Raw genomic sequence first — 21546 nt, forward strand, 5'->3', positions numbered from 1 at the left:
AGGGGACAGAGCGATAGGACAGTAAGGAGGGCGCTTGCCTTGCATGGGGCTGACCCGGGTCTATCCTCAGCATCCCTGAGCTCCACCAGGAGGGATCACTGAGTGCAGAGCCAGGAGTAAGATCGGAGCACACAAGGTATGGCTTTCCGCAACAAAATAAAGTGCTTGCTTTCCACTTCTGGTCTCCTGCAAAGCTGCCATGAGTTATGGTGGGATCTCTCCGGAGCACAGAGTCGGGAACAGCCCCTGAGCGCTGCTGGAGATGCCCTCCAACCCCCTATCCATCAAATACAATTAAATAAAAGACAGAGAAAAATGATTCTGCTATCTGCCATCAATCCTCAGAAACGTGAAGCTTTTATTCTTCACTCTAGAACCAAGAGCATTGAACCCCAAGTCGGGAGCTCACGTCTGCTGGCAGAGACGCTGTCATCCTGCAAACTGGGAGAAATCTCTAGGCCACGTTGCATCTTCTGCTCTCTCTCTCTCTCTCTCTCTCTCTCTCTCTCTCTCTCTCTCTCTCTCTCTCTCTCTCTCTCTCTCTCTCTCTCTCTCTCTCTCTCTCTCTCTCTCTCTCTCTCTCTCTCTCTCTCTCTCTCTCTCTCATCAATGGTTTATCTATTTCCAAAGACAGCAGAGGGAGAAGCCAAGGGCAGCATGTCAGGGATCCCTGAGCTGCAAGGTGGAAAGGCCTCTGCAAAGGTCTCATTGCTGAGGGAAAAACCAAAGCCAATACAGAGGTAGAGTTTAATTTGATCTGAAACTTGGTATTTCAAATTGGTAAACAGTCATCTATAATCTTTTCTTAAACAATTTATCTATCTATATATTTATATATATATTGCTTTGGGGGTCACACCCGGCAAAGCTCAGGGGTTAGTCCTGGCTCTGCACTCAGGAATTACTCCTGGCAGTGCTTGGGGGACCATCTGTGATCCATCTGTGATGCCGGGGATTGAATCTGGATCGCCCACCTGCAAGGCAAACGCCCTACCTGCTGTACTATCACTCTGTCCCCTTAAACTATATATTTTTATTTTTATTTTTTTTTTCTTTTTGGGTCACACCCAGCGATGCTCAGGGGTTACTCCTGGCTTTGCACTCAGGAATTACTCCTGGCGGTGCTTGGGGGACCATATGGGATGCCGGGGATCGAACCTGGGTCGGCCGCGTGCAAGGCAAACGCCCTACCCACTGTGCTATCGCTCCGGCCCCAAACTATATATTTTTAACTGCATGCATCAGTAATATACATGTTAATACTATTGTGACCATCTTACTTAAAGTATAATAGCAAAAAAAAATAATAAAATATTTATTAATTTTTTTTAATGCATGCCTGGTGTTTTTTTTTTCCTTCTCAGGCTCAATTAGCTGATACAAGTTGTAAAAAGAGTAGTGAAAAGATACATTCCTGGGGCTGGAGAGATGGTACAGCCCATAGGGTGGTTGCCTTGTACACAGCTCACCTGGGTTTTATCCCTAGTACCCCTTACGGTTCCCCAAGCCTATTAGGAATTATCCCTGAGTGTAGAGGCAGAGGTAAGCCCTGAGCACTACCAGGTGTGGCCCAAAAACCAAAAACCAAAAAGAGAGAGAGCGAGAGATACATTTCTATCAGCAAATTACCCTGCACATGCTTGCCAATAAAGACAGAACCTTCCTTCTGCAAATCCCACCATCACATCCTCAATAACGCAGAAACCCAGAGAGGCTACCATCAGACACCATGCTGTGAAGATCTAGATGTGGAGAAAGCTGGCCAGGGCCCCATCCTTCTGCTCCAGATTCTGTATCCTCCCTTGGCGCTGTGGTCCCCAACACATCCAACCTCCCTAGATCGCGGACCCAGCTGTATTCCCCAGGCACCAGCATCTACTGCCTTCCACATGATCTTCCTAGGGCCGCAGAGAAAGGAGGCCAGTGAGTCGAAACACAGCCAAGAGAGAGACCCACTCACTTTCCTCTGATAGATGGAACCAGAGCGGACTTTTGGTACCGAACGTTCCTGCCTGTCCATCATCTCCAGCTCCCTTGCACAGCCACGGAGCTCAGAGGGGTGCTCTGTCAGAACCCAGCCTCGTCTGGGTTCGTTCTTGATGCGGATATTCAGGGCCAGTGACTCACATCCCGTTCCTATTTGATGTGGAAGTACATTGATTTGGAGCCTACAGCTGTTCTGTTGATCCACTTGGGGTGACTTAAGAAAGGTGAGTGAAATAACAAGTGGCCCGGAGGATAGAAAGTTGGAGCATGAATGCATTGCTGTTGGGAATGTAAAACAGCACAGCTGTTCCAGAAAACAGGACAGATGTTCCTCAGAGAGTTCAACACACACTAAGCACATGATCCCATCAATTTCTAAGCACCGACCTCCCCCAAATTGAAAGCAGAGACCTACACAAATATACAGATGACTGTGTTCATAGTAGCACCAAAAAGCAAACTAAGCCAAAAAGCTGGAAGCAACCTAAGCAGCAAATCAAGGGCTGAATAGAGAAACAACATGTGGTTTATGTCCATAATGGAATTGTATGAATTATTACGAAGAAAGTGCTAACACATGCTACCGCATGGATGAATTTTGAGGCTATTGTGTTGTTACCCAGAAGGATAAATACGGTATGCTTCTACGTAGAGGAGGTACTTAAAGTGGTCAAACTCACAGAGACAGGGAGGAGAAAGGTGCTCTCTGGGGCTGGAGGGAGAGGAATAAGGGGAGTTATTGTTTAATGGGTGTGGTATTTTTGTCAAAAGGATGGGAAAAGCCCAGAAGATGTACAGATGTGGGGACTTCATAGCAATGTGAATGTACTCAATGTCACTGAAATGCTATGTTGTGTATATTTTTACTGTGATTTTAAAAAGAGAGAGAGAGATGATTCTATGTCTCAGCATGGCCATGCCAGCCTATCTAGGGCAGTACCTATTTCTATCTTTAGCCTGGCAATGTAGTATTGGCACTCCTTTCCACTTAGTTAGTATCTCGTGACTGTCCCTCCCACATGGATAATAAACAGTCTGATTGCTCTGTGGTTAAATAACTATTCAGGGTCATCTAATATCCCCAACTCTTTCTAATTCCAAAGCCCTGTGTTTCACCTCACATTTTACTGATGTCTGAAGCTCCCCTGCCCTGCACCTTGCCGACATCAAGATTTCCATACTTGGGGCCGGAGCGATAGCACAGCAGGTGGGGCGTTTGCCTTGCACGCGGCCGACCCGGGTTCGATCCCCGGCATCCCATATGGCCCCCCAAGTACTGCCAGGAGTAATTCCTGAGTGCAAAGTCAGGAGTAACCCCTGAGCATCGCTGGGTGTGACCCAAAAAGCAAAAAAAAAAAAAAAAAAAAAAAAAAAACCAAGATTTCCATACTTATTGTCTCAACTAAGAGAACTTACAGAGAATTTTGATATATTACATAGTAAATTAAAAACCTGATCAAAACACTGATCTCCAGAACTCTTCAGATATTTTTTAGAGTTGGAAATGTGGGGTGGGAATTAGGCAGAAAATAGAAATTAGCATCACAGACAGACAAACAGAATGTTCTCTGCTGTCATCCAGTGGATTTTTTTTGTACCAGGAACGGTTCCATCGAGTGTCCGACACATGCTGACACCAAACACCAAAGGCCCTCTGTGATTCAGGTGGTGCAGGGTGAGTGAGTAATGATCCACAAATATAGACCAGAGAAGCGACTGGCAGCAGGAAGGCAGCACCAACCAGCTGGTAACTCTTGAATCAAAACAGTTGCCCGGAAGGTTTTTCTAAACTTCCGTTGAGCTCTGGGCAGTGCTTGCAGTCATGTGACTGGGCTTGAGCGACAGCCTCAAAACTCTCACTCATCTCCTCCAACACCTTGAACAGATGCTGAGTCTCTACTCCGACACATTAGAATTCCTCTTTAAATTCCCAGGAGTCAGCATGTTTAATACTCCATAAATGTGATTACCCAGAAAACCGAGGCTAAAGCACACTAAATTCTAAGATCCAAGCATGCATTTTTATTTTTTTTATTTATTTTTTTTGCTTTTTGGGTCACATCTGGCAATTCACAGGGGTTATTCCTGGCTCTGCACTCAGGAATTACCACTGGTGGTGCTCAGGGAACTATATGGGGTGCTGGGAATCGAACCCGGGAAGGCAAACATCCTACCCACTGTGCTATCACTCCAGCCCCCCAAGCATGCATTTTTATTCTCTGTCCTCCTGACCCACGTAGCCACTATAGCACTGTAGCACTATAGCACTGTCATCCTGTTGTCTATCCATTTGCTCGAGTGGGCACCAGTAATGTCTCCATTGTGAGACTTGTTACTGTTTTTGGCATATCAAATATGCCATGGGTAGCTTGCCAGGCTCTGCCGTGCGGGCGGGATACTCTCAGTCACATAGCCACAAGCAAAGAAAAATTTTTTAAAAAGCGGTCGCATTCAACAATCCACATGCTTTGGAGCATCAAGAAAAAGACCTTTTTTAAGAATCCTTGAGGGGCTGGAGTGATAGCACAGCGGGTAGGGTGTTTGCCTTGCACGTGGCCGACCCGGGTTCAAATCCCAGCATCCCGTATGGTCCCCTGCGCACCACCAGGGGTGATTCCTGAGTGCATAAGCCAGGAGTGACCCCTGTGCATTGCTGGGTGTGATCCCCCAAAAAAAGCAAAAAAAAAGAATCCTTGAATGACCTGAAGAATTGCTTCAGTTTCCTCGTCTATGTTATGCTTTCATGCCATGGAAACTTGGTGCCATGGTCTCACCACAATAGCAGTCAACATTTACTCATTTATAGAGAAATCAGATGGTTCTACAAGAGTAGGCCTAGTCCAGACCTGTGTAGAAAGTAACCAAGAGTCGAACTGGACTATCTCCCCATCTCCAAGGGTTTCCATTCTGTGGCTGGTTCCAAAGCATTTCAACCCAATCTGCCACTTCCTTACATCCTGTGATCACTGGACAATCCACTCAACTCAGCTCTGTCCTGTCTTTGATTTAGCACCAGAAGATCCAATACGCTATAGGTCTAACACTCTACTACAGCAAACAACCCTTGGGAAGGGCTGTTGCTACTTTAAACATTTCAGAGGAACTGTTTACACCGCCTGGCAACACTCTGCCAGCAGGGAATCCTGGAAATAGGACGTGCAAACAAATCCTTAACCAGGTACATTTCATGGTTTGTTGTTTTACTTTTTTTTTTTTTTTTGTCTTTCCAGCCTCAAAAAGAATACCAGTAAGTACCCAGGGGCTACCTGTAAGTACTCCAGCATTTAGTTTTCATATCGCATTGCTTGTGCTTCTAAATTACATCATGTAAAAATAACTAAGGTCCTTTGCTCTTGCACAGGTTCTTCTGCTCCTCGCATCATACGGTGCCCTGAGCACCTGTGCAATTTTCCCTGAGCACACAGCGAGATGTAGCTCCTGGGCACTGCTGCGCATGTCTCTCCCCCTACCCCCCGCCAAAAAAAAAAAACCAAAGTTCCTGCACTTCTGGGTTCGCTTTCTCAGCAGTGCACACTGTTCTCTGGGGTTCCACAGCAGCCCTCCTTACACAGTCTATGATAATCCAACGCTATTCTATTCCCGACTCTGAGCTACTTTCCGTATCTTCCAATAAGGAAGCATCCTGGTATTTCCAACATCCTAAATGCACCTGTCTTTGAGCCAGCAGGTCTGCAGCTGACACAGGTGGAAGTTTCTGCAGCCTATGTCCATATCCACTGTATATTACCACTGGTACCCAAGCTCCCAAATCAACCAAAGCCTCAGCAGTGATTGGCTGAGGAAATGATGATGAGCCCATCCAAGACAATACCAGTGAACCACCAAAAGCTGCAACGTAAATCTAGCATGCTGACATTGAAAATTTTTTTATTTGGAGGGTCACAAACAGCAGTGCTCAGAGCCTACTCCTGCTCTGCCTTCAAGGGTCACTTCTGACAGTGCTCAGGGAACCACACGGTGCCAGGGACAAAACCCAAGCCCCTACATCAAAGCATATACTCAGTCCGTTGAGTTATCTCTCTGACTCCAGAAATGTAATATACTAAGTGGAAAAATTCAAGGACATAAGTAATTATATGGTCCAATTTATGGAAAATTTTAATATAATAATGTGCTTAGATATGTTTTTCAAGTTTTTTGAAGAGTAAACATTTTAATTGCATGTGAGTATTATTTATATGCACATATATAGAGATATGTTGGATACTTTCATGTGTATGTTTATATTTCATACTTACAGGAATAAAGCATCGTGGCCAGAGAGATAGCATTGAAAAAGGAAAAGGCACTCACTTTGCCTGCAACTGCTTCAGCTGTGACCCTGGTTTGATCCCTGCACCACATTTGGCCTCCCAAACCTTGCTGGGTATCACTCCTAAACTCAGAGCCAGGATCAGCCCCTAAGCACCACCCCCTCAAAAGGAAGCAGCATAAAGAAGTATTTCAAATCAGTGTCTGTGTAATTATCATCGCATCTGCATGTAATGCACTGGCTCTCCTGACTTCGACCCAGAGATCTTCGAGTTAACCTGACTCCATTCCCCAGGCAGGAAAAGAAAAGGCCCCTGGATGCGCCTTTGCATGAGTCCAGAAGCAGCAGAGAACAGACCTAAGGGGCCACTGTGGGCACCGGGCTCTTCCAGACTTTTGGTAGCTCCCATTGCCTCCTCTAATGTCCTTTACAAAAGTGGGGACAAACAGGATGGAGAGGCAGGAGCTCCTCCCCAGAGCGGCCAGCTCAGTCCAAATACCCCTTTGAACCACTTTCACGTTTGTGTAAGGCCCAGGAGAGCAAGAGAGGGACAAAAAGTGAAAGAAAGGTTATTTTTTTTGAGCACTGGATAGTGTTTCCCTGTTACAGCCTCTGAGAGGCAAGAAAAAAGAACTGGCTCCATTCTCACCTGCAGAAACCCCACTGGATGAACCAGATCCAACAAGTGAAGACTGATTCTTTCCCCCATAAAGGACTAAGAGGGTCGTGTGTTTGGGGGAGGGTAGTCTGTGCAAGCTACTCTAGGCTGGTGCGGGCTTTGTGATGTGCCTTAACTGTTACAAGGAAGGAATTGTGCGGGGGTCGTGGGAGGCCAGAGATCAGAGGATGTAGGTCGGGAGCGAGATGGTTTTTCTTTGGGTTAAACCCTGTGATACCCTCATCAACATCCACTGTGACCCTCTAGGCCAGCCCCTCCCCAGCTTTAAGGATCACTGACAACTGCCAGCAGGTCTCTCCCCTGGTGATCCCCACCTCCACACCTGCTATCATCTGCCTCAAAGACATGCAACACACACAGGATCAAGGGCCGGGACGAAGAGCTCTTTGAGAAGATGGGACCAAAGCAGAAGGAGAGTGAGTAAGGCATTTGCCTTGAACGTGGCTGACCCGGGTTGAATCCCCAGCATCGTATATGGTCCCCCAAGCACAATACCAGGAGTTAATTCCTGAGTGCAGAGCCAGGACTAACCCTTGAGTATTGCTGGGTGTGACCGAAAAAAAAAGAAAAAGAAAGAAAGAAAGAAAGAAAGAAAGAAAGAAAGAAAGAAAGAAAGAAAGAAAGAAAGAAAGAAAGAAAGAAAGAAAGAAAGAAAGAAAGGAAGGAAGGGAGAGAGAGAGGGAGGGAGGGAGGGAGGGAGGGAGGGAGGGAGAGAGAAAGAAAGAAAGAAAGAAAGAAAGAAAGAAAGAAAGAAAGAAAGAAAGAAAGAAAGAAAGAAAGAAAGAAAGAAAGAAAGAAAGAAAGAAAGAAAGAAAGAAAGAAAGGAAGGAAGGAAGGGAGAGAGAGAGGGAGGGAGGGAGGGAGGGAGGGAGGGAGGGAGAAAGAAAGAAAGAAAGAAAGAAAGAAAGAAAGAAAGAAATGTTGTCACCTTCTCAGAAGCAGCTTTTTTGCAAATAAGTCATTGGCAATTAGTTAACAAAGGCAATTAGTTAACAAAATTTAAAACACCTAGATAACTAATAGTCTTATGTTTAACTATCTAGGTGGGCTGGAGCAATAGCACAGCGGTTGGGCATTCGCCTTTCATGCAGCCGACCCGAGTTCAATTCCTTCGGCCCTCTACCGAGAGTATCCTGCCCACGCAGCAGACCCTGGCAAGCTACCCGTGCGTATTGGATATGCCAAACACAGTAACAATAAGTCTCTCAATGAGAGACGTTACTGGTGCCTGCTCGAACAAATCGATGAGGAACGGGATGACAGTGACAGTAGGTATATACATTATATATAAATAAGACAAGTGTAGAAAGCTTAGTAGACCCCTTCTAAGTTCCAAACTACATAATCTGTTCCTTCTAAGCCAGAGTCAAGAATTTTAAACACCCATCTTCTCAATTACTCTGTGATCAAAAGAACATGTCAGATATATTTAAGATACCTGCTCAGAGTTAACTGTTGAACAAAAACTTACACAAAAACTCAATTGTATTATTTGGGAAATAATGGTTATAATAATACAATATTTTGCATTACATATGGTACTACAGTGTTACTTTTGATAGAAAGGAGGAAGAAATGAATCAGGATTTCCTTTGTTATTTCCTCTTATTAAGCTGTCTTCTTTTTTAATACTCTAGCATTCCCATATCTGTAACTTTGGGTAAAGAATCCATTCAAAGTGATTTCAAGCCTTCTCACAAAAATTATTGAATATGGAACAGAAATCACAGTCTGTACAAAGGGTACAACTTAAGAAAATTTAAACAGGGGCTCGAGTGATAGCACAGCGGATAGAGCATTTGCCTTGCATGCAGCCCACCCGGGTTTGATTCCCAGCATTGTATATGGTCCCCTGAGCACCACCAGGGGTAATTCCTGAGTGCAGAGCTAGGAGTAATCCCTGTGCATCGCTGGGTGTAACCCACAAAGCAAAAAAAGAAAAGAAAATTTAAACATTAAAAAAAAAAACTTTTAAAGAAAATGAATGTAAGCCCCACTAATTCAGAATGAGTGATAAAGCAAAGTGACTTCCAATCTACCATTTGAATCTTCTAACTGAGGCTTCTCCTGTTTTCAAAAGGTTTTTATTTTTATTAAGATACTGTAATTCACAAAGTTACTCATAGTAAAGTTATTTCAGGCATACAATGGTTCAACACCAATCCCTCCACCAAAGTCCTCTCCCTCCTCCAATATCCCCAGGGTTCCCCCCACCTCCTACTCTGCCCGTCGGCAGACAAATAACAAATTTATTTCATATTACTTGCTTTGATAAAATTTAAAGGCATGTCAAATAGAATTATCAGAAAATAAATCAAGAAAAGTCCATTTGAGATGACTGGCTGCCATGTGTTTAACTGTAATCTAGTAGAGAACAACCATATACACCATTAGTGAGTGCCTGACTCCCTGTAACTGCGCCTTCTTAAACAACTTGAAGAGATGACAGATGGGCCGGTTAGCCATTTAAGATAACATTCAGAAATTAGTTTTGTCTGTTTAGCGACAACTCCAAAGACCAACTGCAATTAGCCAGTCTGCTAAAATACCAGCCCATCATTCCAAACATCCCTTGCTTCACTCTTTCTGTCAAACTGCCTTTCTCAGTGATCACTGGGTTTTGCAGGGCGTTGTTTTCTACACATCTAGATCCCAAGATGTGCTCACCTCTGAGTCTTTGGCCTGTTGATTGCGAACAACAATTAAATTGTACAGGACTCGGTCGTCATCTGCCTCCGTGTGGGACACGTCATGAGGCATGCTCCACAAATTCTTCTCATCATCTCTTGCCAGAGTTGCTCCAAATGAGGAATATGGATTATTACTATGGTACAAAAAAAGAGAGGGGGGGTCTAAGGGATTTGCAATACAAACTATATCTAGCATAAATATTTTGTGTATATAACATAGAAATAAAGAGCAAATTCGATAATAAATAATGCAATGATATACCAAAAGGTCTAATTTGTCTTTAATAACTAAGAATAGCACAATATATTGCTTTTAAAAGATGGGGTTCGAGAGGTAGTAGAGCAGATGGGACATTTGTCTTGTGCACGGTCGACCCAGGTTTGATACTGAGCACCTATAGAGTCTCCCTAAGCCTCTCCAGGAGTGATTCCTGAGCACAGAGCCAAGAGCACCTCTAGGTATGGCTCAAAAAGCAAACGAATAAATTATAACGAGCAGAGCACAGATGCCACCAGATACCTGAGCAGAAGAATGCCAATAGCAAGAAATAGAATTTTGAGGTGACTGAAATAAGAAAACAACCAATGTGAAGAGAGACAAATTTTTCTGGCTCTGAATTCAAAGAAACAATACATTTAGAGTTGGGTGGCCTCTAATACTATTGAATTCCTTCCAAGAAGAAAAGCTTCTTTAGTAATAACTATGCACATCCATTCCTTCCCATGAACAACACAGATGTCGATTTCCCGTTGCCCTGTTCAGTCGGCTTATTTGGCGGTTTACCCCTGATGGAGTGGAATCTGTGCCGGGGTTCACAGAGAATAAGAGTGGCAGGCTTCAGACCCAGGACACGCTCACACGTCATCCTGGTGTCCTCGTGTGGGTCTGGACAGGTAAGATCCTGCTGGGCCTGCTGTCTCCGACTAATAATACGTGTGTGCAGTGCTAGTCCCGGGTTAATCACAAGGCTCAATAAAATGATGCGCAACACCGACGTGGTCTCTAGAATCTAGAGTGGGAGAGGCATTAATGAGTGACCATGTGAGTATGTAATTTGAAAGTGTGATAGATGCCTGATGAGAGGGACTTCCGGCAACCGTGAGAACTAGTTGGAGTAGGCTCCATTCATCTAGGCCACGTGATAGAGGGGTTGCCCGGGCTTTAGGCCAAGAGAACTGAACAGACTTTCAGGCAAAGGAAATAACAGGGCACAGGCCCTGGGGTCAGAGGAGGCCGGGTGTATTAGAAGGAAGGCATTAGCCAGACAGTGCAGAGTGGTTGGAGAGGAAGCATCAGCATGCGCAAGCCTTTGCATGCCTACTTCTAATCACTTTCACTGTCATCTTGGCTGCTGAGAACAAGGTAAATTGTGGAAGGATTTTTCGCAGGACAGTGATGGGACATGGAGAAAAAGGCATTTTAAAAGACCTCTCTCGGGGGCTGGAGCTATAGTACAGCGGGGAGGGCATTTGCCTTGCACGAGGCCGACCCGGGTTTGATCCCCAGCATCCCATATGGTCCCCCAAGCACCGCCAGGAGTAATTCCTGAGTGCAGAGCCAGGAGTAACCCCTGAGCATCATCGCCGGGTGTGACCCAAAGAGATAAATAAATGAATAAATAAATGAATGAATGAATGAATGAATGAATGAATAAATAAATAAATAAATAAATAAATAAATAAATAAATAAAATATCTCTCTCTCTGGGGAGTCAAAGAGACAGCTCACAGGGCTGAGGGCATGCCCTGCTTGCAGGAGGCCAGGGTTTGATTCCTGACACTGTGGGAGGCCCCAAACACCGTCAGGAGCAAGTAACAAACACAGAGCCTACCAGGTTCAACGGAACTGAGAATGGGTGGCCTCCCGCCAGAACCCCCGACGTTTCTGGCAGCTTGGCAGTCACACCCACAAGCCACCTCTGGCTGGCGGCAGAAAATCTCATCAACGGCCATGATCCGGAGACTCCTTAGAGACTCGGAAGAGAGCATAACACCACAGTGCCAACAGCTATGCTGCTGGACACTGCGCCAGGCTGTTTCATTTGGGGCACCCCAGAGAAGGGGCAAGTGAGGCCCCTCCCTGCCCCCAAAGGACCCAGCCCCAAAACTTAACCTCCGCCATGCTCATGGCCACTGTCCAGACTCTAGGGCCGAGCCTCACCCATGAGTAAACCTATCCTGGACTGTGCACCCACAATGCCGCAGCAAATGCGGCCACGCAACATCTCAGACCTCACACCACTCCTACGCCACCGCATGTGATGGGTTTGAAGTAAAAGGCAACCAATCTTCAAGGGAAATATGTTTTTACAGCACACAAGGCTCAACCCTTAACAACATATTAGTAATCTCTTGTAAGACAGGCTAATGGCCCCTCGGTGAAATACAATAATCTTCACACACTCTCCTCTAAGGAAAGTGTTTTGGAACATTTTCAGCGGTTTATTCATAACAAACAATACAAAATAAATGATTTCGGTTCTGCTTTGGGGCAGAGGTTGGGGGTTCGGGATGGAAACATCCAAAATATGGTGTTGGGAAGGTGTAATGGTGGCGGGATTGGCGTGCAAATATTAAATGTAATCAGATATTGTGAACTACCTTATAAAAATAAAATTAATTAATTAATTAATTAATTAATTAATTTTTTTAAAAAAAACACAGAGCCTGTGAGTAACCCCTGACCACTGCAGGTGTCGCCCCCAAGCAAAAACAAAATGTAAGTAAACAGAGAAAGATCTCTCTGGCTAAAGTGTGGAGAATGCTTCAGGAGGCTGAGAGCAGATCTGAGAGATTAAGATGCTGTGGTGGGATTCAGACGGGGGAGAGCAGGAGTCAGGATTAGAGCAGCAGTAGGAGCTAAGAAAATGTGCTCTCGGGCAGAAGGCTGAAGCAGTCCACATTTGCACGTGGATATAAAGTGACATCACCGGGAAACGGAGCTAGCATACCCATGGCCTGGGCAAGCACCCCAGTTAGGTGTGACAGGATGGAAAGGCAAATGAGAGGAGTAGGAGATACCCAGAGCAGCAGGCCGCGCCTGGGCAGGAGAGATGAGGGCAACTGACAGGTGGGTGAAGGGAAAGATGTAAGCAGACTGGAGAAACTGATGTAGGCAGGCTGAAGACAGGGGAATGCCTCTATATGGCAATGGAATTCCTGGGAAGTAATAAAATCTAAGGCTGTCACCCCTGTGGGATCCACCTTGAGGACACAGGAACCAAGACCTGATAAGAACTTCCCCATCGGGGCTGGAGCGATAGCACAGCGGGTAGGGCGTTTGCCTTGCATGCAGCCCTACCCAGGTTCCATCCCCAGCATCCCAAATGGTCCCCTGAGCACCGCTAGGAGTAATTCCTGAGTGCAGAGCCAGAAGTAACTACTGTACATCGCCGGGTGTGACCCAAAAAGCAAATAAAGAAATAAAGAAATAAAAGACCTTCTCCGTCAGTAGATTAGATCCCTCCTGATGACAGAAAGGACACACCTCAGCAGAGACAAAGACTATGATAAGGACCTGAACAAGGACTTAAAGGGAATTCTTCAAGAGTTCCCAATTCCAGGGCTGGAGCCATAGGGCTTTTGCCTTGCACGTGGCCTACCCAGGTTAGATTTCCAGCATCCCATATGGTCCCCCAGCACTGCCAGGAGTAATTCTGGAGTAATTCCTGAGTGCAGAGCCAGGAATAACCCCTGTGCACTGGTGGGTGTGACCCAAAAAAGCACACACACAAAAAAAGAGTTCCCAATTCCTTCCTTTAATCTGATTAACCTTCACAGCGTAGCCTTTAATCTGACTAACCCGATGTCAGCAGAAAACTCCAGAATGTTCCAGGCCAAGGCAACCTGAAGAATGTCTTCATGTAAAATCTGGTCTTGAAAGCCATTCAGGGCTCCCATGAGCTCATCTAACTCCTGAAACTCTGTTCTGTGGGAAGAACAAAGACCTGCAAACCCTGGGGAAGACCTAGCACTGACTCTCCTTTTCTGCAAACAGCAATGCCTGGCTCCAGCCCGAGTCCACGGCCGCCTGAGAAATTGGGTGGTGGGGATCAACTCCTGTGCCATGAAGGTCAAGTGGGCATCAGGTGTGACTTGAAGGGGCAGGCGAGGCTCTGGCCTGTGCCAAGCAGGGGCTCATTGAAGTTCTGGACTTCCCAGCAGGTCCTGGGGTGGCAGGGGTGGATCTGGAGAAAGTGGCCGTCTCGCTCCTCTCTGCCTCACGTAAGTCACCTGTGGGGGCCCACCGACTTCAGGGGCCCGCCTGACTCAAGGCCCCCCAAGATACTGGACGGCAGGCATCATCTCCCACACCGTACAGAGCAACTGGACAAGGTGCAGCTTTGGTGGCTGCCTCGTGGGGCCGGCGGGATGGCGGAGTGCAGGCTCTGTAGATGGTTATGGTGATGGGGACAAGGAGAACAGGCAGGGCGAGATGAGGGATGCGGTCCTAGAGAAGGGGAATCGAAGGAATGTCACAAGGGTGGCCTAGGTGGTGCCTGATAACCTGGATGCTTTAGGCCCCAGCTGGAACCGGTCAGAAGATAGCCATCCAGCATGCTCTCCCACTTTAAGGCCACTTCATTCTGTCTTGGGACTGAATGAAGAAATGTGGACCCTTCCATGTTTGTTAAAGGGTTTAGAAAGCTCCTGCCTTTCCCTGGGGCCCTTCTCTAGGACACCCCTCCCATTATCTGGGAGCGGTCCTGCCCACTTTCCCTTCTTTCCCATTTCCCTAAATAAAGTCTTTTTTTTGAACTGGCCACTAATCTTGACTGTTTGAGGGCATGAAGCTGAGGGCTTGTGCCCTCTCTGCCCACATAGTCGCCGACTTTACCAGTCCTGACCCCAGTGGGGTATTTCCCTGGGTGGCCCTGGTGCACGGAGCAGAGAGGTCATGGCAGAGAGGTCTTTCTCTGGAGGCTCCTCCAATTTTTTTTTTTTTTTTTTTTTTTTTTGCTTTTTGGGTCATACCCAGCGATGCTCAGGGGTTACCTGAGTGCTCGGGGGACCATATGGGATGCTGGGGATCGAACCCAGGTCAGCCACATGCAAGGCAAATGCCCTACCCTCTGTGCTATTGCTCCAGGCCCAAGGTTCCTCCACCTTATCAAGACACCAGCCACAAAAAAGCAAACAGAGAATGCTGTAGGAGCAAAGGAGAGACAAATTTGGTGTGATAAGAAAGAGGTTCCAGAAAGATTGCACAGAAGATTCCACCGCAGTTCCCGGAGCCCTGAGGTGTAATAGCCTTTCACCTGGAAGAAAGCGAAGGGGAAGGGTTCCTGGAGAGAGAATAACAGGAGCTATAAAGTCTCGAGGTGCCGCAGGCTTGGGGCAATTCCCAGTGTTCAGCATGTCTACACCATATGGTACCTGGAGGGAGGGGACAGCAGGGCTGGGGAGGAGAGGTGCCTTGGACTCAGGCGTAGACAGTGCTGGAACACAGGTGTTGTCATGAGCACGGTGACAGGTCACAAAGGAATTCCGAGCCTCTGCACTGGGTCCCCAGCTCTGGGGCTGGAGAGACACAGGGGGTAAAGCATCTCCTTGCCTCGCACAAGGCCAACCCAGGTCAACCCCTGGCATCCCTTATTGGCCCCTGAACATCACCAGGAATAATTCCTAAGTACAGAGTCGGGAGTAACCCCTGAGCATTGCTGGGTGTGGCCAAACAAACCAAAATAAATAAATAAAAAAGAAAAGAAAGAAAAGAAAAAAGGTTCCATCTCTAAAGCCTCATGCTGACCACCTTGGCCAACAAGAAGCTGGTTTTTTGAGATTGTCACTAATGGGTGGGCTGGAGCTATAGCACAGCAGGTAGTCTGTTTGCCTTGCACGCGGCTGACCCGGGTTCGACACCTCTGTCCCTCTTGGAGATCCAGGCAAGCTACTGAGAGTATCTCACCCGCATGGCAGAGCCTGGCTAGCTCCCCGTGGTGTATTCGATATGCCAGAAACAGTAACAAGTCTCACAATGGAAACATTACTGGTGCCCGCTAGAGCAAATTGATGAACAACGGGACGACAGTGCTACTAGTGGGCATTTTCATGCCATGCTCTTGTGGTCCTGGTTTCAACGGTCATTGCAGAAGGGGGTTGAGGGAATGGAGAGAGGAGACGAACAGAGCTCCCCAGCTGAGAGAAAGAAACGCACCGATCAGTCACAACCCAGATAGCAGCTCTCCGGAGAGGTAGCGCCACGGGCTGAGAGCAGGTTTTGCACCCATAAAGCCAGGGCCCAGTCCAGGCACCGCCTCCACAGGATCCCCAGGCACCAGTGTGTGTGTTGAGGGGGTGTGGGGGGGTAGGGAGTCAGGAGCAGCCCCTGAGCACCACTGGGAATGACAGAAAGCAAACAAACACAGCAGCTCTACTTAAATCTCGAACTACCCGCAAGATTGGGGGAGGGAGGGAAGTGGATGCATAGATGAGGAGTTTTGTCACTAAACCAATGTTAATACCAAATGGCCAAGGTATTGAAATCCTGACTGCGGTAGGAGAGAGGAAGGTGAAAGTGGGTGAGGAGAAAAAGATTGGGGATGGACGTGTTGGATGGTCCCAACAGCAAGAGAGGGAGCTGGCAGCCCTGGTGACGGTGACAGGCAGCACCGGGGTGTAGGCAGAGGACACAGGCCACGGGGGACACCTGCAGTCCCAGGGCACAGAGGAGCCATGGCGACCAGGAGCCACGGGACGTGCAGCAGAAGGTCAGGCTGGGGAGACGGAGAGTTAGAAGAAACGCACCTGCGCGTCCACCACTGATCCCAGCTGCAAACTGTTCTCTAAAATGGGGGACCAAGGAAAGAGCTAGGAAGAGGGAAAGAGGCCCCTCTGTGGGGAAGGCACACTGGACACTGGGGAAAGCAGGGGGAAGCCTGGAACACAGGAGCCTGGATAAAGGGGTTGCAAGGAGCAGGAAAATGTCAGAGAAACACAAAAAACTTACCGAGATTTACAGAAAAATCATTCGCGGGAAAGGCACTGACTCTCATCTCCTTGTGTCGCTATTATTATCATTTTTTTTATTATTATTTGTGGCTGACCCCGGGTTTGATTCCTCCGCCCCTCTCGGAGAGCCCAGCAAGCTACCGAGAGCATCCTGCCCACACGGCAGAGCCTGGCAAGCTCCCCAAGGTGTATTCAATATGCCAAAAACAGTAACAACAAGGCTCACGATGGAGACGTTACTGGTGCTCGCTCGAGCAAATCGATGAACAACAGGAAGACAGTGCTACGTGCTACAGTGCTCTTTGGGTCACATCTGGCAATACTAAGGGGTTACTCCTGGTTTGGCACTCAGGAATTAACCCTGGCGGTGCTCAGGGGACCATATGGGATGCTGGGAATCGAACCCAGGTTGGCTGCGTGCAAGGCAAACACCCTACCCACTGTGCTATCGCTCCAGCCCCAATAAGCCACAATTTCTTTGTGCATTTGGGGGGATTATTATGACAGCCAGCTCCTTAGTCAGGGCCACTCCCTCTCTCTCTCCCTCTCTCTGCCCTCCTACTTTCCCATCCCTCCTCTCCCCCCTTCTCTCCTCCTGCCTCTCCCGGAGCCGCCCCTCCTTCCTTTTCTTTCCCAATAGGCACAGGTACACACACACACACACACACACACACACACACACACACACACACACGTGCACAAGCACACGCACACGCACATATGCATACATGACTCTAGCCCATGTAAAACCTAAGTCACTCAGTCTCAATGTACGAAATAAAATGAAACTCCACTGGAAGGCCGGTGTGGGGCCTGTTTGTCCGTAGTCAGGTCTCCAGACGCGGGTGGTGCCTCTAGGGTTCACCCCCCATGGCACTGTGCCCTAACGAAGTGCAGTGTCTATCCCCTGGTGTCTCAGAAGCCTCCAACTCAGCACTGGCACCCGCAGGAGCACCTGGGCCCTCCAAGCAGCCCACACACCCAGCCCACATGCCTCTTCACAGCCCCTCATCAGGGAGCCCCTTTCTGCTGAGTCATCAGAATTCACAAGTACGGTTTCTTGGGGAGATTAGGGAAGGTGGCGTTCTCTAGTTCAATAAACGCATCGTTTGCTCCCAACCCCTGCCAAGGTGCAAGTGGCTGAGGCAGTGAGCTCATTCTGGAGAACGTGTCAGCCGCCAGCTGGCTTGGTCCGGGTTCTCTGCAGTGACATGCCAGGCCCTCCCTGTCAGCCGCCAGCCAAGGCTTCCTTCCTCCCCTTTGCTCTCAATATTGAAGCTTTAGTGCACAACTGGAGATGCCGCTGGGGACCCCATTCTGTGGAGACTAGAAGGGCCTGGGGCAGAGGCCCTTTGAATTCAGTGCAAAGGTCCTAGGGTCTGGGCCCCAGAGGGAGGAGGGAAAGCAATGAAGTAGGAGATTTGCTCTCTTTCCCCTCTCCACCCCCGCCCCCCCCAGATCATAATTTCTAAAAGGTTCTGAAGAGAGTGAGAACAGCTCTCTCGCCCCTAGCCACCATCTGCTGACAATGAATATTTGATGAGCCTCAGGCACTTGAGAGGTGGCTCTGAGGTTACAAATACTGCTCCCCAGTGGGAGAAGGGAAGCCGGCTCCGATTCCCCCTTCAGTCCCCCCACCTAAGGCACGAGGCCAAATGGCTGGGGCGTCTCTCCTTTCAATGCAATCAAGAGCTGAAAGCGAGACAGCTTGGACGCCCTGCCTCCTGCCTCGAGACAACCGTGCCAAGGACCACATGGCATTCTTTGGCTACAACTAGTGACCAAGCATCTTCACTGACAGCCAGGATGCTAGGAGACACTTTAGAGACCCCCACCCCGCCCTCCAAACAGCCTGGACACAGACAGACTGGCTGCAGTTGCCTCCGCTGACTCGACACTGAGGCAGATGGGCGGATAGACCCTGTGTGTGGTGTTAGTGGGAGCTCTAACGATGATAAGGAGAGATCTGCAGTAAACGACCCCCAGGGCATCAAAAAGGCTGCTTGATGCCACTGCCAGTTTACCTAAAGCTTCCCTGTCTGCTTCCACGGGCATCCATCTGCCAGTCTCCTGGCCCCAGGTCTAGATCTGTCTCTCCTCCCTATGCAAACCTGCAGGGAAAGGAGCAAATGAATTTAAGATCCTTCCCCTCCTTGTCTAACCCTCCGCTCTCCTTTCTTGTTTTCCTCCTCCCTCCTTTTCCTTCTCTCCCCTCCCTCCCTCCCTCCCTTCCCTTTCTGTCCCCTTCCTTCCTCGCTGCTTCTTTCCCATGCTCTAACTCCTTCCTCTTTCCCAGCTGGTCCACGTGTAAGCCTCATTTAACCCCAAGTCTAAACATCCACAGATTTGGGAGTTTGCTTTACACCCTGGGCCAATGAACTTCTTCTGGAATTCTGCCTTCATTCAGGGTGCAGAAGGAAAAGCTCCGAGTATCCCTCTCCTGGGGCCACTCTCCTGCCATCTACGTGTGTGCACCTTGGGAGGCTTGAAGGAGCCCCTAACAAGAACACAGAGAAGTGGCATGGCAGGCATTATTTCATTCCCTCCTACTAAAGAGATGCTGGGATTCAGGGAGTTTAGAGCCAGACCTTGGCCTCTCCTGTGCTTACAGGCTCTCCTGACCAATTCATCTGGCACTTCAGTCACTGTCACTGTTGTCCCGTTGTTCATCGATTTGCTTAATCGGGCACCAGTAATGTCTCCATTGTGAGATTTGTTTTTATTGTTTTTGGCATATAGAATATGCCACAAGTAGCTTGCCAGGCTCTGCCGTGTGGGCGGGATATTCTCGGTAGCTTGCCGGGCTCTCTGAGAGGGACAGAGGAATCGAACCCAGGTCATAAAAAAACAAACAAACGACAAAAACACCTCTTATGAGCTCTCAGGCAGTATAGAAGTTCTTTAGTTGTCTTAGTTATTTTCTAGAAAAGATTTTTTAAAAAAAGAGTGTCATTACCTAGCCTATATTTGAGAACAACACAATTCCAGACTGAAAACAACGTTAAGCAAGAACAGTATAAACTCTTTTTTTTTTTTTTTTTTGCTTTTTGGGTGACACCCAGTGATGCACAGGGGTTACTTCTGGCTCATGCACTCAGGAGTTATTCCTGGCGGTGCTCGGGGGACCATATGGGATGCTAGGAATTGAACCCGGGTTGGACGAATGCAAGGCAAAAATGCCCTACCCACTGTGCTATCGCTCCAGCCCCAAGAACAGTATAAACTCTTATACCCAACATTTAAGCAAAATTTACTTTTTAATCAAAGGGGTAATGATAGTAAGATCGCTTCAAGATATCTAGAGGATTAAGCAGTCCAGGAAACCCAAATCACATGACGCGTATAAAAAAGAAATTTTATCAGGAATTTCACACCTCACCAAGAGTGACTAACACAAGGAGGGCTGCTGCGGGTTGCCTGGAAGGAACCTTTTCAAGTCACCCTCCTGAGGCCAGAGATACCCTGGGCCTAGAGCACCTGTTCTGCCTGCAGGAGGCCCAGGTTCAATCCCTGGCACTTCCTGGTGTGCCAAGCACCCCCAAAGCAATCCCTGAGTACTGAGCAAGGGGTAGCCACTGGATCTGGACCAAAACCAAATAAACAAGGTGGGCCAGAGCATTACCAAGGTTAAGGCACTTGCCTTACTTGAGGCTTCGACTGTGAACCCAGTTGAAATCTTCAGCACCCTGAATGAACAGCACCAAGAGCAGTCCCTGAGAACCACTGAGTATTCCCCCTTCCCAAAAGGCACCCTCATATGATTCCTGAATGGTTGCCTCTTTGGTCAGCATTTATCTCTTAGGGCTATAGTGGTAGTGCAGCAGGTAGAATGCTCCGAGCAGGAACTGTTTCAACCTGCAGTGCAAACTCTTCGTGCCTCTGCAGTCACTTCCTGTGTCTGACTGTCTGGCCCCAAGCTATGGGTTTTGTACGTGACAGGTTCTGCAAGAAGCCAAGGGTGAGTGGACCCAACAGCCTATTATGAGGCGAGTCAGGCCACCTGGGCCCCCAACATCACCAACATTTTGAAAACACCCTGGCAGCAGCAAATAACAAGTTGATTGGTTTTTTTTTTTTTCGCTCAGAGACCTTGTGACTCCACACTGGGAAAGAAAAAAGGCTCCGTGCAAGAAAGATATTGCACTTGGGGGCAGACAGAGATCAAAGTAGCGAAGCACGTGCTGAGCTTCTGTGAGGCTCTGAGTACTCTCAGCACTGCGTGCCACCCCCCCCACGCAGGGACCCCAAGCATCACTGCGACTGGACCCTGTGCTCCAAGTACTGCAGGGGATAGACCCTATCGACAAAAAATAAAACAAACCAAAAAACTGTTAAAGATAAGCTTCTAGAGTTGGTAGTGATTCTCCTTTAAATGCCTTAGGCCCATTCACCACCTCTTTAGCATCAGCACCTCGTTCTACCAGCCTCAGCACAGAAAAAATGGACCCCATATTTCTGGTATCCCAAGTTTTTTTTTTTCTTTTTGGGTCACACCCGGCATTGCACAGGGGTTACCTCCTGGCTTTGCACTCACGAATTACTCCTGGTGGTGCTCAGGGGACCATATGGGATGCTGGGAATTGAACCCGGGTCGGCCGCGTGCAAGGCAAACGTCCTACCCACTGGACTATCTCTCCAGCCACTATAGACTGTATTTAAATAAGAATCACTTCGGGGAACTGGTGGACGTATTGCATGTTAGGTCGCTGGGTCACCAACCTGTTAATGCAAGTTCAGTTTGTTTTTTTTTTTCTTTTTGGGTCACACCGGACAATGCACAGGGGTTACTCCTGGCTCTGCACTCAGGAACCACTCCTGGCAGTGCTCAGGGGACCCTATGGGATGCTGGGAATCAAACCCAGGTCGGCCGCGTGCAAGGCAAACGCCCTACCCACTGTGCTATTGCTCCAGCCCTACTGGTATCCCAAGTTTGAACAATTCAGGGCAAGTCTCAAACTTCACACATG

General features: G+C 47.9%; 1 protein-coding gene across 1 annotated transcript in view; it reads right to left on the reverse strand.

Annotated features, from left to right (window-relative positions):
* MREG (melanoregulin) overlaps window positions 1-21546 on the reverse strand; it is a 69139-nt gene that overhangs the window by 36831 nt on the left and 10762 nt on the right. The window contains exon 2 of the mRNA XM_055121552.1: window positions 9606-9762. Within this exon, the coding sequence (XP_054977527.1) occupies window positions 9606-9762 (157 nt within the window). The remainder of the gene's footprint in view (window positions 1-9605; window positions 9763-21546) is intronic.

Source organism: Sorex araneus, chromosome X, assembly GCF_027595985.1.
Source record: "Sorex araneus isolate mSorAra2 chromosome X, mSorAra2.pri, whole genome shotgun sequence".
NCBI lineage: Eukaryota > Metazoa > Chordata > Mammalia > Eulipotyphla > Soricidae > Sorex > Sorex araneus.